Source organism: Podarcis pityusensis (genome assembly GCF_964106645.2).
Source record: "Podarcis pityusensis genome assembly, chromosome: 15".
In the NCBI taxonomy this organism is placed as follows: Eukaryota; Metazoa; Chordata; class Lepidosauria; order Squamata; family Lacertidae; genus Podarcis; species Podarcis pityusensis.
This window is the reverse complement of record NC_138040.1, coordinates 827,113-844,413: the sequence shown is the minus strand read 5'-3', so window position 1 is coordinate 844,413 and position 17,301 is coordinate 827,113. Positions and strand designations below refer to the sequence as shown.

The 17,301-nt window shown below is 47.8% G+C and overlaps 2 protein-coding genes and 1 long non-coding RNA gene across 6 annotated transcripts in view; 2 read left to right on the top strand and 1 right to left on the bottom strand.

The window, feature by feature from the left end:
• Nucleotides 1–310: 310 nt before the first annotated feature.
• Nucleotides 311–16,067, bottom strand: SMYD4 (SET and MYND domain containing 4). 4 transcript variants are annotated; one of them, XM_080983965.1, is made up of 12 exons: nt 16,046–16,067; nt 13,367–13,434; nt 12,460–12,599; nt 11,634–11,778; nt 9,388–9,477; nt 7,546–8,677; nt 6,026–6,208; nt 4,594–4,769; nt 3,271–3,406; nt 2,615–2,731; nt 1,443–1,566; nt 311–659 (listed from the first exon to the last, which is right to left on the bottom strand). In XM_080983965.1, exons 2-12 carry the CDS (start codon nt 13,367–13,369, stop codon nt 485–487), a joined length of 2,421 nt encoding a protein of 806 aa, XP_080840091.1. In that variant the 5' UTR covers nt 13,370–13,434; nt 16,046–16,067; the 3' UTR covers nt 311–484. The 4 variants fall into 4 exon arrangements, with proteins under 4 accessions (XP_080840091.1, XP_080840090.1, XP_080840089.1 ...); XM_080983964.1 differs by lacking the exon at nt 16,046–16,067 and adding an exon at nt 14,481–14,692; XM_080983963.1 differs by lacking the exon at nt 16,046–16,067 and adding an exon at nt 14,149–14,294.
• Nucleotides 666–14,184, top strand: LOC308464569. Its single transcript, XR_013980095.1, has 3 exons — nt 666–1,249; nt 12,387–12,583; nt 14,126–14,184. It is a non-coding gene; the product is annotated as an uncharacterized lncRNA (long non-coding RNA).
• RPA1 (replication protein A1) overlaps nt 14,779–17,301 on the top strand; it is a 41,995-nt gene continuing 39,472 nt past the window's right edge. Inside the window, exon 1 of the mRNA XM_080983967.1 lies at nt 14,779–14,918. Coding sequence (XP_080840093.1) covers nt 14,886–14,918 — 33 coding nt within the window. The 5' untranslated portion in view covers nt 14,779–14,885. The remainder of the gene's footprint in view (nt 14,919–17,301) is intronic.

Genomic DNA, 17,301 nt, shown 5'->3' with positions numbered 1-17,301 from the left:
ACTCCCCCCCCCGAGACACAGATGCATCTCCCCCTCCCAAAGCAGGTGTTTGATGGCAGCCGCCACCTTCAATGCACTGAGGAAAATTTAATGGCAAAGGATTGCTGCTTCAGTGGTGAAGAGAGCATGTTTTGCATGGGAAAGGTCCAGGCTCCAGCCCAACCATCTCCCCCTCCCAGTGGGAAAAACCCTTCTCTACCCGGGATCCTGCCTATGAGAGGAGACCATCCTGGGTTTGTTGGCCCAAAGTCTGACTTGGCACAAGGCAACTTTCTGTGTCCTCCTTGGAACAAGTGGGCAGAGGCAGGAATGGTTTTTCAAGCCTTTGGGGAAGTTTAATGAAGTTTGCCAATATCACATGATTTGCTCCCTGCCTCTGGCTGCCCAGAGTACAAAGGGCGTGTCCTTCCCATCATTCAGGTGTCTTCATCCCCGCCAAGGGTACCAAACAGCAGCCTAACTGGGCGGCCTGCATGTTTCTCACTTACGACATCTTGGGTCTTGCACTGGCAACAGCGGCTCCGCCTCCTCTGAGCAACTCTTCCAGGCAGGCTTTCATCTCTTGCAGCTCTTGCAGCTGGGTACTCTGGGGGCCGAAGTGCCTAGACAAAACATTCTCAGCCTCCTGGATGGTGTGCAGGGCTTCTGGTACAGCACGCCTGGCCACAGAAGAAAAGGAGGCATTCTTGAAAGGGCTGCAGCAATGGCTCCCTCCCCTCAACAGAACCCCAAGCTGAGCTCTGGACCTAATCTCAGCCACCCAAAATGAAGAAGAGTCCAGAAGGAGAAGAGGCTGAAGGGAGGGAGAGCAGGAGGCCTCAGGAAGGATGAGGAGGCAGCAAAAAATAGGGATGGAGGTTCTGGGGAGTTAATTTTTAGGAAGAACTTGGTGTTATGTAACAGCAATTTGTCCACAATCTGGACAAAAATCTCTCTGAAAAGCAATTCATCCTGACCGTGGCAGGGAGGGGGAGAGAGAGGGGGGAAAACTAAACCTCCCCCTCCACATGGCTTCCAGGCTTAGCAGCTGCTATTTACATTAAAAATATACACATGTTCTTAACATGCAATTAACTTCCCATGTGATTCAGCCCTTGAGTAACACAGCAAAGTGCTCAGGCTCTTTTTGGAGGGTTCCAGTGAAAAGCTGGCTCTTGCGGACACTTCCAGAGCAGGACCTTCCGCCTTGAATAGAGGCAGGGGTCAGATGAGGCAACCCCAAGACATGCCTCCCACTCCTATGACACAGGTAAGTCCATTTTCTCCACAGCCCCTAAGGGGATGCAGGGTGGGCCACAAAACCCCTCTGTGTGAACCCTTCAGCTGCTTTCCCTAGGCCAGCACTGAAAAGCCCCTTCTGAAAAGCACGCTGCTCCTGTCCACTGCTATGCGGACGCATGTGCCTTGTCAGCCACCATAGGGGGTGGGGGAGGGGCACTTACCCATTGAAGAGGACTTGTGCCAGTTTGAAGAGCTCCTGGCCTGCTTCTATGCTGGAGGGGCCGTAATGGGCTTCCACAGTCTGGATGCTGCTGCGTAGATGCCCTGCTGCTTCCTGCCATTTCCCTGGGAAAGATTGGGAGCAAGGTAGAAGAAATAATGTGAGGATCATTTCACTGGGCGCCAGAGTGCTTCCTTAGCCTCCTCACAGCTACTGCTTCATGCTCTCATTATCTTAAATGCTATCTATTTACGGATTACGGAGGGCTCTAGCTCTAAGCAATGGTGGTTGCCTGTATGCCTGTATGTATTATCTCATGGGCTGTTATCATCACAGCCCTGCTGCCAAGCTCCCATTTTAAGATTATATGAACCTTGCAAAATCAATCAATCAATCAATCAATCAATCATGCAAACTTACTACTCAAGTGCAAACTGCCAAATATCAGTGCAAAGTGATGCATACTGGAGAAGACAATCAGACAGACAAACAAACCCACCCCTAACTCCATATATGCAGACTTAGGGGATCTTAGCTGGCAGGGCTTGGGGTCACCATGGTTAGCTCAAGGACAATGATAATTCAGAGTCTGATTCTGTCAAAAAAAGGCAGATTCCATGCTGGAGGATGTCGGGGAAGTGGCTGAAAATAAAGCTGCACTTATCGTAATGCCTTATGTAATTATTTGTTGCAACCAAACTTGGAATAAATATAGTGTACACAGTTCTGGCCACCCTGTTTCAAGAAAGGATATCAGAGAGCTGGCAAAAGGTGTTGAAAGAGGACAAAATGATGAAAAAGCTGGCACACCATTTTTACAAGGAAAGGTTGGTGCATTTGGGATTTTTCGGTTTAGGAAGACAGTGAATGCTGTGGGGGATGTGCTAGGAATATATGCAGCTATGATCAGCTGATGGGCAGGAGAGCTGAAGCAGGCTGTATTGCCTGCACAGGGATTGCAAAGTGCATTGCTTGGGATTCCCAAGGGCCTGACAGCCAGCGGAGCGCTTGGGATTTTGACAGTTGGGCCGGACAGGTTACCTGTCACTCATCTGTTATCATAATTACATCATCTGATTAGGAGGTGGGGTGGTCTGCAGGGGTGGGGCCAGATAAGGCTCTGGCTGGCAGAGCCAAAAAGGGTTTCCCCCTTAGTTTAAAAGAGCACCTTACCCAGGCTGACGTAGGCCTGCGCCAGGTGATCCTCAATCTCTCCCACCATCAAGTGCGCTGGAGAGAGGAATCTCTTGGCATCCAACCTGCATTTCAGAAGCAGCTCCATCGACTGATCTGGAAATTTAAGAGGCCCAGGCCCAATGCAGTTGTGAGATGGACACATGACAGCCTTGGCTATATTCACAAGAGGCCTGTGGGGGAGATTTCTATTACGATCTCTGTATTGTTTTGCATATGTGCGGCTGTGGAGGTTTGCTGTCGAGACAGATAAAAGTGTCACCTTTTGTTTTTATTGTTATTAAGGGCCGATTTGCTGTGAGATGCCTTGAGTGGCTCATAATGCTGCAGAAAGGTATGGCAGAAACGTTTAAGTAGCTAAAGCCAGGGCTTCCTGGTTCCCACCCGACTCTTCTAGCTACACAAGCTACCCAGGGAGAGGCCCTGCCTGAGTTTCTTGGGTGTTTTTAAGCCTCACACTTCATCTGGCCTCTCCCCTTCAGCATTTCCTTAAAGGCGGCTCCTTAAGAGGGAACAGCGTGAATACAACAATGCTGCCCCCATGTGGTCATCAGGAACACAACACCCTAGGGTCCACTGACCAACTGGTCAGTGAGGAAGCAGCAGCACAGGCACTTGTTGCAAAAGATGCTCACCTGGGTGGCCACACTGCAGAAGCTCCAAGGCCGCCTCGGCTTGCAGTCGAAGGTCACAGAGCTGATGCTGGAAGTGATCCTCATGAACTCGTACTTCGCAGGCCCCACTGGAGCAATGGAGCAAACCCTCTGCACCCTGGAAAAACCCACCGGACAGCTCCCTGTTTCTATCACATTACAGAGCCTCATCCATCACACCCCTGAGCCACGTGGTGCTTGGGGGAAAAGGGCACCCCATAAACCGACTCAGGCAAAGATCCAGCCCAATTTATGCAAAAAACGGTTTGAGTGCCTTTGCAGCAAATGACATGAGCATTACTCTCACAATGAAAAAGGGCACCGTAACTGGATCAGGCCAAAGGGGCCCCAACTAGTACATCCTCCTGTTCTCACAACAGCCAACTCAGCAAGAAGCCTGCTATCAGGACCTGAGTGCAACAGCAACTCCCCCCACTTGTGTTTCCCAGCAGGGGAGTATAAAAATTTAATGAATTAAAAAAACCCAACCAACCAACCAACCAACCAACCAACCAACCACAATTGTTCAGAGGCCTTTACTGCTTCCAGCAGTAGCAGCAGAACACAGCCATCCTATTCCAATATTCAGTTGGAAGCCACCCGGAGTGGCTGGGGAAACCCAGCCAGATGGGCGGGGTATAAATATTAATTTATTATTATTATTATGATTACGATTGTTGTTGTTGTTATTGTTATTGTTTTGTTGTTGTTGTTGTTGTTATTATTGTTGTTATTATTATTATTATTATATTATTATTATTATTATTATTATTATTATTATTATTATTATCCTGGCTAGCAGCCATCAATAGCCATCTCCTTCTCCATGAATGTGTCTGATCCTGTTTTAAAGCCATCCAAGTTGGCAGCAATCACTGCCTCTTCTGGGAGTGAGTTCCACAACTATGTGTGGAGAAATTCCTTTTCAAATATTCCTTTAGTTATATCATGAAAGGGGAAAGCAAAGGGATGCGAGAAAGGCTAAAACCACCAGGCAAGCACACCACAGCGTGGACTGGTGTCCAGAAGCTGCAATGGCCATACGATGCCTCTTCCATGTCTAGGTGCCAATTGGTGGGGAACGACAGTGGGAAAGGCCTGTTTGCCTTCATGCTGGCTCATGGGAACAGAATGCCTGCCTGGAGAGGCCTGTGACTTGATGCAGAAGGGCTGCTCTTACGTTCTTAACTATCATAAGCGGAGAACGTCCTCAGCTTGTAAACTGGAGAGCTGTGCCCCACCCCCCCAGTCAAAGATGCAGCTGCCCCGTTCAATACCGCAGAAGCAACCCTGTCAGAGCATTACCTGCTGCATGGGCTTGTGGCAGGCAGGGCAACGGAAGAGACCGCCTTGGGAGGATGCTCTCTTTCCTGAGTTGGGCTGCAGCTCCTCCAAGCAGGGCAGACAGCAACATTCAAAGAAATACTGAGAAAGGAGCTGCTTACGCCTTTCGGCAGCCCCCATCCTGCACCTGTGAGGCCCTGTTGAGAGAGGACACAAAGAATAGCCACAGGAGCCACAGCCACAAGGGGAAACTGATCTGGAGTGTAGGGTGCTTGCAAAAGCAGATCAAAGCCACTGCTCCTGCACCACGCTTTTCTGTGGTTCTGAGTCCACCTTCCTCCTGCTGCCTTTGCTTTGCCAGAAACAAGCAGACTTGCCAGCAATCCCAATGTTATTTGAGCTCTCAGGTCTTGCCCCTCCCAGTAACGTGGGCAGGTTGATGGCCATTAAAAAACGTAGAAAAGCGTTAGAACACTGCCTTCATTCAATTTAATGTTTAATGGATGGCTTTTAAAGGAAATAAGTATGGTCAATTTTTTTAAAGGTTGTAAAACAGATCTGGAGAGGTGAGGCTGACATCTTGACCAACAGCATGCCATCTCCCACTGCAAAACCAGAAAGCTTATTTCGCCTGAGTCTGGCCCTGAACAGGCACAAACACTTTCCCCCTTCTCTGTCCCATGGGGTCCTCATCCACTATCAACTCGCCTACGGGGAGGATTCCAGGAGAGAGCAGGAGGCAGGCGAAGGCCACCTCAGGGGGGACCTTAAGGCTTTTTGTTGTTTGGTATACCTTACCTTAAAAAAAAAAGTTGTTTACAGTGTCTTGGCATTGGAATGATTTGTATCATGAAAGGTGGGATATAAATAACTGAAATGAATAATTGGACACTTTCAAGAGTGTGGCTCTTTTGGTGCCTTCCTGTGTGCACCTTTCACTCTGGCCTGAGCTTTCCTGAGCTGGAAAAATTCCATGCACTCGGGTCACCCAGAAATGCGATATTGTGCTAACTACTTAAAAATTTATATCTCGCTCATCAGTTGGCTGGGTTCTCAAATTCACTTTCAATCCCAGATACAGTAATTGAAATAAAAATGATAAAATCGTAGAACTCAGCTGTAACCGTTTTGACAAAAAGCATGTTGAAATGTTGGAAAGAAGCAGAGAAATTGTTTTCCAAATTCCAGCATCCTGAGGAATTTGAGAGCAGCTCCCCAGAACATCTTCAGCATAACCAAGAAACTAATGAGGCTGATCTGCAGGCATGAGGCCCTTAAGCCCCGTTTTCAGTCAAGGAGGGAGAAAAGGGAAAGGGAGGAGGTACAAGCAAAGATAAGATCCCAAGACCTACGCCACTGGTACATTTTGGCTTCTCTTGAGAGAAGCGTGACAGGGTTTCCAGGCATCAGTTCACCTGGTCCCCTCCTCAGCCAAATGATAGCAGTTACTCACCATAGCAGTGGAGAATCTCCTGCCCTCTTGGGATTGACTTCAAAGCTCTGACCTCTGCGGTTCTGCTGCTGAAAGTCACGCTGGTGTTTGGCTCACAGGAGTGGTTCAGGAGGCTGACCACGGGGTAGAGAGCTGTGGCCACACGCACCTGTTTGCTGCTCACCACTGGCCCATTTTCAGCCCCTGAGTGAAAGTGACAATGAGGCCTTTAGGGACAAGAGGAATCCATAAGAACATCAGAAGAGGCTGGCTGGACATCCGACAAGGCAAGATGGTGAGAGCGCTATGGCTGAGTGGAGCACCTGAGGACCGCCAGCACCGACGGGGGGTTGGCAGGTCCTGGACCTGGCTGGTCCCCGTGCCAACACTGCCACCACCACTGGGGGGGGACGGCAACCAGGGGTGTCCAACGCGACAACCAGGGAGGCCACACAGAGCCCCAGCCCCACTAGTGGTCTCAACCCCACCAGGACTGGGAGCACCCCACCAACAGCCCAGCAGACAACATTCTTTATAAATTTTACACCCAACACAGGTGCCACAAAGGCGCTTGGCACCATCTCACTGACACACCCCTATGGCAAGTGAAAGGGGGGGGGACAGCCTGTTCTTAAACAAGGCCATCCATGCCAGATGAGACACAGGACCAACTGGCTGGGAGCCAAATGGTCTAAGCTACCCCAAACAAACACCAATATAACTACATAAAGATTACTCTCTATAACCTACCCCCCAATCTTCAGCCCATTCCTAACACTAACCCCTGCTCTTCCTCCACCCACCACACTAAGTATCAGCACATTAGGTTCAATAGCCAATATAAGGTGAGAAACACAGGACAACCCAGACAGGTTAGCAGGGAATCATCCTGTAAAACAGACAAACAAAATGGCTAGCTGAAAAGCAATTACACTAAATGTGAGCGGACTGGGAAACCTGATCAAAGAAAACGCACCAACTTGTAAGTAAACACCATGAAACCACCCATTGCCTTCCTACAGGAAATACACAACCCACCCAAAGGAAGCCAACTCCTGAGCGAACTCCGCTTCAGTCAACAATGGGTGGCACCTGGCTCAGGATAGGCCCTTCCTAGAAAAGCTAACCAATAAACTGAAACTGACAAGGGGATAAATAGAAGAGGATGCGTTCGCCCTGGTATGACTCCCCTTAATCACATTCATAGCCCAACAAGACAAAAAGAATCCATCAACAGCATACAAATCAATCTGGCTTCCTGACCCAACAAGCCCTCCCCTCCTCACAAATGCAAACAAACCCCATTGCAGCCAACCAACCACACCCTGCCCTCCAATACCTCTCACTACCAATGAAATGTGGTAACTGGTATTCAGAGGCATTTACTGCCTTCAGCAGTGAAGGAGAGAACCCAGCCAGAAGAATCTGGAGGCCTTTACAGCTTCCAGTTCTTAAAAGTGCTTCCTCATGTATAACACACTCTCTGCCCATCTCCTCTAGGGAGTCCAAGCATGAGAAAGAGCAATCCCATGTGTACTCACCTGACACGTGGAGTGCAGACACTGCCTGCGCATTGCACTGCAGCTGCAGCATGTGCCTCAGCATGGCCTCCCCTGGGACTTCCCACTCAGGACATGCTTTGCCAGCTTCTGGTCCTCCCTGGTCTTCAGGTGTGCTCTTCCCTGAAATGAAAGCCTCCAGACCAGCTTCTCCAAGCCTCTTGCACAAGGCAGCAACGCTCAGGCTGTAGAGGAGCCTGAGCTCAAGGCTGTGCTTTTCAGTGTGTGGCAAAAGGCAGAAGATGGCTTGGTAGGAACTGCTGTACCGCCCATCAGCATCACAGCCAGGAATGGAGGAGGCCGAGTTCTCTTCTACAACCACACTGGGAGCTGGTGCTTCAGCAACAGGTTCTGTCACCACTTCCTCTGTGTGTGACTGCTTTATTAAAGTGCTGACCTCTGCAAAGCCTGCCACCAGAACCGATCTTAAGGCGACATGGCAGAACACTCCCAATGTCAGAAGCAGTCCCCCGAAGGAGCACTCTCTGCTGTGGTAGGTCCTCCATGCCAGCTGGGCACAGGCATGGCTGCAGTACTTGGCATAGCTGCACCCCTGGCAGGGAACAGGCGACAGCAGCTGCTTCAAGCAATGGTGGCAGTGAAGATCTTCATTAGCCGGCTGCCCATTCAACATGGCCTCTGCACTGCCTTGAAGCAAGAGGCTTTCCCCGGGGCATAGCACGCTTACAAACGCCTCTTCCCTCACTAAGAGTTCGCCAGGAAGGATATCCTTGGCGGCAACTAAATGGCGCCCTTTGCACGCAGAGAAGTTTAAGCTCACTGATGCAGAGGCACATGAAATCCTACTGCTCTCCTCCCAGGGCTCCAAATCCTTCTGGATCCTGTCAGACACAGCAGGCTGACAGACTGAACCACTCTTCCCTTTGCAGGCTTTGAGTTTCAGCTGGTTCAATTTACTAAGCAGCACATGATGGCTGGCAGCTTCCAAACTCTGGACTGCAGACATTTTCTCCTCCATGCTGTCTAGGGCTTCTGTCACTTCCTGAAATCGACCTAGAGAAAGGAGGCAGTTGGCCTTCCGCAGCAACAGCTTGGGGAGCAGTTCTTCTGGGTAGCCCCCTCCCTGTGCCCTCTTAATGTCCTCCAAACAAACCTGCGGAGAAAATAAAGGTTTTCTGAAAGCTTGAAAAGTGGGTTGTGGATACTACAATGTCCTAAGCTCTGCTTATTCTGTTGCTCAACTTTCTTATTACATTTACATTTACAGCTACAACTAGGTCCTCATCTGCCCCACCACTTGCCAGCTTGCTAGTTACAAGTGCCATGTATACCATGCAAGGTTCTCTTTGTGTTGTAAATGGCTTCCCCCAGAAGTGCTTACATGCTAATGATACTTCCCACACCCCTGCTCCCCCAAGCTTTCACCTTTCTACTTACAGGAAATCACTATCCTGCAGTTAACCTCAGTCAGGCACAATAAGCAGTGAGAGCTATTTTACAATCTTTAGAATCAGAGAGTGCATTACCATGTTAGAAACACAGGAAGCTGCATTATGCTGAGTGAGAATATTGGGCCATCTAGCTCAGTAAAATCTACACTGACTGACAGAGGCTCAGGCAGAAGAAGTCCTTCTTGGAAAAGCCAGGGGTTGAACCTGGGACTGTCGGAATGCAAGAACAATGCTCTAACTCTAAGCGATAACCCGGATTCCCCAAAGGTGGGGGAGCCCTACATATTGCAGTGCTTGCGCTATACACACAGACACACAAATGCTTCTGGGGACATGTGACTTTCTGACTGCCAGGCCTCCAGCTGGAAACAATGGCTTTGGACAATGTGATGCTTGGTTGGCCCCAACTCACCTCAAACTGACCCAGGTGGAAAAGAGCTGCCGAGTGGTTGGCATAACACACTGCCATTTCTGGGCTGCTGGCTTCTGCGTGGGACAGTGCCTGGAAAGATCAGAGAAAGAGGAGGCCAAAATAAGTAGAGTGGCTAAAGGGCAAGAGCTGGGAAGTTTCTGGTTGGAACCTCAGTTCAGCCACAGGACACAGCTAACTGCAGAGGCAAAATGCACTGGTGTGCCTTCAAAAGAGAAGGAGAAGAGTTTGGATTTGATATCCCGCTTTATCACTACCCAAAGGAGTCTCAAAGCAGCTAACATTCTCCTTTCCCTTCCTTCCCCACAACAAACACTCTGTGAGGTGAGTGGGGCTGAGAGACTTCAAAGAAGTGTGACTAGCCCAAGGTCACCCAGCAGCCGCATGTGGAGGAGCGGAGACGCGAACCCAGTTCACCAGATTACGAGTCTACTGCTCTTAACCACTACACCCCCCCCACACCCATCTCTCTTATGAGTGGAAAAGACTTTGAGGGGGGCCTTCTCTGTGGCAGTGCCCAAAATGCTGAACTCCCTGCCCTATGTTGGGATTTGCCTGGCCCATCCTTTTTATGGCTTCTCACTCCCAGGCTTTCTCTCTCACACACCCCTTTGATGGCTTTTAGTCTCCCAGCTATAGCTTTTGCTCTGCTGTGGTTTAGCTTTGTTAACATACTAGCAGTCTCATACGTGGCACTGCTCAGGATTTCTAAGAAAACAAAAAAAGCAAAGCAGTTTTGAAATCAGTAGTTAAAATCAGTGAAGTGCTGAAAGCTTCAGTCTGCTATCCAAACACCATCCAATTGATTCCAAACACAGATGAAAACCTGCTCCTTGATCTCAGAAATGACCATGTAAGAAGACTGAGCTAAATTCCATTTTGAAAGGTTCAGTCCAGCATCTTGATTCAAAAGGGCATGCAGTTCTACCCAAACGCAAGACAAAAACATGCTCCTTGATCTCAGGAACAGCCATGCAAAATTGGCGCTGTGGGTTAAACCACTGAGCCTAGGACTTGCCAATAAGAAGGTCGGCGGTTCGAATACCTGCGACGGGGTGAGCTCCCGTTGCTCGGTCCCTGCTCCTGCCAACCTAGCAGTTCGAAAGCACATCAAAGTGCAAGTATATAAATAGGTACCGCTCTGGTGGGAAGGTAAATGGCGTTTCCGTGCGCTGCTCTGGTTTGCCAGAAGCGGCTTAGTCATGCTGGCCACATGACCTGGGAGCTGTATGCCAGCTCCCTTGGCCAATAAAGCGAGATGAGCGCCGCAACCCCAGTCAGCCACGACTGGACCTAATGGTCAGGGGTCCCTTTAACTTTACCTATCTTAAAGAGGTGTCCAAATGCTGACAACTTTGCAAAATGTATATTAGATTACCGTTTTTCTGTATATAAGATGATGTTTTTTGAAAGAAAAAAAGAAGTTAAAAATTGGGGGTCATCTTATACAGGGACGGTGAATGCACAGGGGTTAAAAAAAACACCATTCAACTTCCTGCAGCTGCTGTGAAGAAGCTGCCGGAACCGCCAAAGCCACTGTCCATCTCATGTAGCTGGCTTGGGCTGGTGCCTGTGTGTGCACCCGCCCCCAGTGCTTTGAATATTTAATGAAATATCAAAGTTGTTCTCTGGTGTTTAAAATATTGATTTCTTAATTTGGGGTTCAAAAAAATAGGGGTCGTCTCATAGATGGGGGTGTCATACATGGAAAAATATGGTAGATGGATTTCAGTGTATTTTTGCATTAAAGGTAAAGGTAAAGGGACCCCTGACCATTAGGTCCAGTCACAGACGACTCTGGGGTTGCAGCGCTCATCTCGCTTTATTGGCCGAGGGAGCCAGCGTACAGCTTCCGGGTCATGTGGCCAGCAGGACTAAGCCGCTTCTGGTGAACTAGAGCAGCACACGGAAACGCCGTTTACCTTCCCGCCGGAGCGGTACCTATTTATCTACTTGCACTTTGACGTGCTTTCGAACTGCTAGGTTGGCAGGAGCAGGGACCGAGCAACGGGAGCTCACCCCGTCGCAGGGATTCGAACAGCCAACCTTCTGATCGCAAGTCCTAGGCTCTGTGGTTTAACCCAGCCACCTGTGTCCCATTTTTGCATTATTCGTGTTATATTGCAAACTTCGCTGAGAGTGCTCTGAGTGAAAAGGGGGGGGGGGATAAAAATCAACAAAATAAATAAATAGGTGTTAAGCGCCCTCATCCACTCTCAGGTCTTTACCCTGGAATAGAGTACTGCTGCTGTTCTATACTCCTTTTTTCGAAACCATTTGTTCCCCTCCTCCTTGCAGGACAGAGTCATCTTAGGATCTTTCTTCACACAATAGTACCTGGACAGCCTGAGCAAATACTCTTCATCTTCAGGACTACAAGAGGGAGAAAAGAGCAAGAGACAGGGGGAGAGAGTTGAGACAGGTGTGCAGAGAGTAAGCACTAGAGATGTCACAGAATTCTGTCAAAACAGGAAATGAGAGCAGGAATGGCATTAGTTTGTGTGCCCATCTGCAAACAGGAATACATATCAGGCAGCAAATACAATTGGTATTGGCTGTTATAATCTAATGCAAGAACATAAGAAGAACCAAAGGGGGCCCATTTAGTCCAGCATCCTGGTCTCACACTGGCTTGTGGGAAAGCTGCAAGCAGGATTTGAGCACAAGAGCAACTCTTCCCTGCTTTGATTTGAGCAGCTGGTATTCAGAAGTATTGTTACCCCCAGCTGTGAAAGCAGAGCATAGCCATCATAGCTACTAGCCACTGATAGAGCTCTCCATGCATTTGTCTAATCTTCTTTAGAGCCATCTAGGTTGGTGGCCATTGCTGCCTTTTCTGTCCACGATTCGCTGTCATTATTTGCAACATGCTCCCCTCCGAGAAATGAATGGCGTGGCACTGCATAACAATCACAAATTAATGATGTTATTAAATTTCACCATAGTCAAGCAGCTAGCTCAACGTTTTTGGTTTTTTTCAGAAGCCGAACTGCAGAGGAACAGCATGCAGGCTTCTCAGCAAAATATTCACACACATCACTCAAAGTTACTTACTGAAAAAGAGTCAAGGAAAGAAGAAAACTGTCCCTGAGCGACATGGAGTGACAAAGTTGTTCCTTCAATAATGGCTGCAGTGAAGTCAGTTTCTGGCTAATGTAAAGCTTCCATTTTTCCACAGGTAAGTCCATGATAAGCTAGAAACAAATCCATCCAAATTTTGATTAACCATTCAGAGGTTATACAATCTACAGCTATTTGATAATGCACTGGTGTTCAGCTGGTGGGTTGGGACTCACTTGTGGGTCATAGAATCACATAACTGTAGAGTTGGAAGGGACCCCAAGGCATAGCTGTCAACTTTTCCCTTTTCTTGCGAGGAATCCTATTCGGAATAAGGGAATTTCCCTTAAAAAAGGGGAAACGTTGACAGCTATGCCCCAAGGGTCATCTAGTGCAAGCCTCTGCAATGGTAGGTTAAAACAATAGCACTACTACAATGCCAATATATGGTAAAAGATTAGGAAAAGTGCCCCAAATGCACATTTGAGTTAAAAGTGGGTCCTGGGCTTGAAAAGGTTGAAGATACCTGATTTAACAGAGGGTGAATTTAGACCAGAGCAGGTGGAAAATTAGTAGTAGTAGTACTTTATTAAAGTTATCCTTCATCCAAGGATCACAGGGCGGTTTACAATACAGTATAAAAACACAAAAATACATGCTCTAATAATGACAAAAATATATAATAAATTGGGCATTTTAAAAAAAATCTCTTGCATCAAAGACATATGAGGGTGTGCTTCTGGGCGCTAACCAGGGATGAGGAACCTGCTGTGGCTCTCCCTTCAAATGCCTTTGGGCTCCCAATTCTTCTTGGCTCCAGCAGTCAGCATGGCTTGCGACCAGGGGCTGTGATGACATCTACAGCTATCCCTCCCCCCCAAAAGATATCCCCCACACCTACCATGCAGCCTATTTCACAGGGTTGTTGTGAAGGTAAAGCTGGGGCAGGTGAGTATGGTGCTTGTCACCCTGGAGGGAAGAAGAAGCAGGACAAGGACGATGACAGCAATAATGGTACTGCTCCAAAAAGAACTAGAAATTCCATCCCCAGAGCTTTCATCCTATGCTGAAACCACACCTCTTCCCCCTGGCATTTGGCACTTGAGATAGAACCATAGGACTGTAGAGTTGGAAAGGTCCCCGAGGGTCATCTAGTCCAACCCCCTGCAATGCAGAAATCTCAATCAACACATCTATGATAGAAGGCCTTCCGACCTCTGCTTAAAAACCTCCAATGAAACAGAGTCCACCACCTTCTGAGGGGGACTATTCCACTTTGAACATCCCTTCCTGATGTTGAGTTGGAATCTCCTTTCTTGCAACTTGAAGCCATGGGTTCGAGTCCTAACCTCTGGAGCAGAAGCAAGCAAGCATGTTCCTCTTCTATGCGACAGCCCTTGAGATATTTGAAGATGGCTCTATCTCCTCTTTTCCAGGCTAAACATCCCCAGCTCCTTCAACTGTTCCTCATCAGGTTGGTCTCAAGACCCTTTGCCATCTTGGTCACCTTCGTTCCTGCTTCTCAATATCCTTCTTAAATGGGGGTAGCCAGAACTGAACATTGGTCTCTTTCTCTCTACCCACCCTCACAAATATTCACACACTTAATACCCAGCCTAGCATTGTGATTGCAGTGTTTTTTTCATTCTTTTTAATTCAGAATTTTAAACTGTTGTGACTCACCCTGGAACCTGCAGGTGAAGGTTGAGTAGTAAGTTGTAAGTATACTGATAATACAACTAATAATAGCAGTGCTGCAAAAGGAGGGGAGGAGAAGAACAACAATTGTTGTACCCAGTTCCCTAACCACTCGCTCTTGCTTCTCGTACCCCGCCTTTTCCCGAGAGAGGCTCAAGGCGGCTTACAGCTGCGGCAGAGAAATCTCTTGGCCCCTCGCCTGGCAGAGAAGGGGTCTAGTCCGACTAAAACTTACGACACAACCCCGTCATGCTACTTGAGCGAGGATAATAATAATAATAATAATAATAATAGCAATGGCGGCAATAACACCGCACCAAGAAAGAGCGGAGGGAGGCTGTTCGGTGCCCCCGACCCTCAATGTTCTCGCCCCCGCCGCCCCGACCACCAAAGGCGCCTCAGAAGAAGCGCCCGCGCGGGAATCTGCGCGCCTTTCCTCCTCCCGTTGTTTTCCACCTCAGCGCGAAAAGGCGCGAAAGCGAGAGGAGGGCCCGACGCGGCTGCGTCGCTGCCGGCGGTGAAGCGGGGAGGCGGCTCCGGGGCCCGCCTTCCGCCCTCACCAGGCTCCCCTCGGCCAATGGCGCCTCCGCGGCAGCAGCACGTGACGGAGGGAAATGCGGTGGCGGCGGCGGCTGCCTCGCGCGCGCGGGACGAGGAGGCCGGCTCCGCCCCTTCCCGCTCTCCGCAGAAGCGCCGTCGCCGAGGAAGAAGAGGAGGCCGGGATGGCGGCGCGGCTCAGCGAGGGGGCCATCGCGGTGAGAGGGGAGGCGGGGAGGGGACTCTGCACATGCTCGCGCGCACGGCGCTCCCGCTTCCTCTGCCGTGGCTTTTTTTAGTGAGGCTGAGGGGAGCGGGAGCCGCCAACCCCGGATTAATGACTCCTAGCGCTTTCCTGGCGACTTTGCAAGTAATATTTGCACGTGGCTAGAAATCCAGTTCGGGAATACACGAAAGTACACGTGTGCCTGTGTGTGTGTGTATGCAAGAACGTGCATAACTTACAATTGGTTACATAAGTTTGCTTATACGTGTATGTTTTCCATTTTACATACTTGTATATACAGTGGTACCGAGGTACAGACGCTTCAGGTTACAGACTCTGCTAACCCAGAAATATTGCCTCGGGTTAAGAACTTTGCTTCAGGATGAGAACAGAAATCGCGCGGCAGCAGGAGACCCCATTAGCTAAAGTGGTACCTCGGGTTAGGAACAGTTTCAGGTTAAGAACGGACCCCTGGAACGAATTAAGATCTTAACCCAAGGTACCACTGTAATCCCTAAATCGTAGGCACTTTATGCGTGCATGTGCCTATTTGTATGTTACCCTGCCAGGGTGGTCTGCAGCCACAATAAAAACATCAGAAACCATTTTTTAAAATACAGAACAGTCATTGGAATGTCTGGCTACTGAAGAATGCCTGTGTATCCACACACTTATTTGCATCAATATGAACTGCAAGGGGAGAGAGACTTTCCATCTGGCCAGCATCAGGCAATGGCTCTTTCCACCTGCCTTGCCCCCTCCAACCCTGGCAGCCTTCATGGGAGAGCTGCTCCAGAGTGTTACGAAAATTACGGGGGGGGGGGCACATCTTTAAAGTTAAATATTACAAATATTATGCCTGAATGTATCCTTTCAACTTGACAGCTCAGGGAAGTTACCTAGCTTTAAAAATAATATAAAATCATCACCTTTCCCAGTTTCCTCCATTCCAAAGCTATTTTCCCCTTGAAAAAGGACTCCAGGAAGTTCCCAGAGGTGACAATTGCTGGGCTCATTGTTAGCCAAAGGAAGCCTCAGGCTCCAGACATGCAAAGGAACTTCTATTGTACTTTTGGGTGGTGGGTACTTAAGACATATTTGTCTGTGCTCATCTTATACCTGGGTCTTGCCCTGACATGTCTGCTCATGCTAATCTTGTACCAAGGACTTGTCTGGACATGTTTGCTAAGCTTAACCCCTCCCCTTTTGTGACATGTCTGTGATATAGCAATGATGCTGTGCAAACTGTATTCTGGGATATGGTGGGGAAGTTTTAAAAGTTTTTTTTTTAAAAAAATAATTTTTATTAAGATTTCAATAAAAGTTAAACAGAAAAACATAAAAGTATAAATACAAAAACACACAATACATAATCCAAAAAGAAAGGGAAAACACAGAAAACAAAATACCAAAAAAAAAACCTAAAAAGAAACAGAACAATTAAAAACAATATCACTTTTCCATTTCCGTTTTTGAATTTACTTATTTTCTGGACTTCCTCATACCTCCCTCTTTTGTATTCCAGTCCAAATTGTTTGTCCAGCAATTTCTTTTCCACTTTTTTAATCCCAATCTTTAATCTTAATATTACCAAATTTCCATTTCCTTAAACATCTTTAATCCTAATGCTTAATCTTAGTCTATCTATAACTTTGAATCCTGTACAGCTGGAAACCACTTATTTTCAATCCAACATCACTCTAACATTCTTTAATTTTGCAGTGTTTCTGTAAATAATCTTTGAATTTCTTCCAATCTTCCTCCACCGACTCTTCTCCCTGGTCACGGATTCTACCAGTCATTTCCGCCAGTTCCATATAGTCCATCAGTTTCATCTGCCATTCCTCCAGTGTGGGAAGTTCTTGTGTCTTCCAATACTTTGCAATGAGTATTCTTGCTGCTGTTGTTGCATACATAAAGAAAGTTCTATCCTTTTTTATCACCATTTGGCCGACTATGCCCAGGAGAAAGGCCTCTGGTTTCTTGGGGAAGGTATATTTGAATACCTTTTTAAATTCATTATATATCATTTCCCAGAAAGCCTTAATCTTTGGGCACGTCCACCAAAGGTGAAAAAATGTACCTTCAATTTATTTACATTTCCAACATTTATTATCGGGCAAATGATAGATTTTTGCAAGCTTGACTGGGGTTATGTACCACCTGTATATCATTTTCATAATATTCTCTCTTAGGGCATTACATGCCGTAAATTTCATACCTGTGGTCCATAACTGTTCCCAGTCAGTGAACATAATATTATGTCCAACGTCTTGTGCCCATTTAATCATAGCCGATTTTACCGTTTCATCCTGAGTGTTCCATTTCAGCAGCAAGTTATACATTCTTGACAAATTCTTAGTTTTGGGTTCTAA

What these genes read in the sequence shown, in the direction of transcription:
- SMYD4 (XM_080983965.1), bottom strand. An exon ending in CTTTCCTTGACTCTTTTTCA is followed by an intron (nt 11,779 to 12,459) that starts GTAAGTAACTTT and finishes TCCCTCTTGTAG; the next exon opens with TCCTGAAGATGAAGAGTATT. An exon ending in GGAGATTCTCCACTGCTATG is followed by an intron (nt 4,770 to 6,025) that starts GTGAGTAACTGC and finishes CTCTCTCAACAG; the next exon opens with GGCCTCACAGGTGCAGGATG.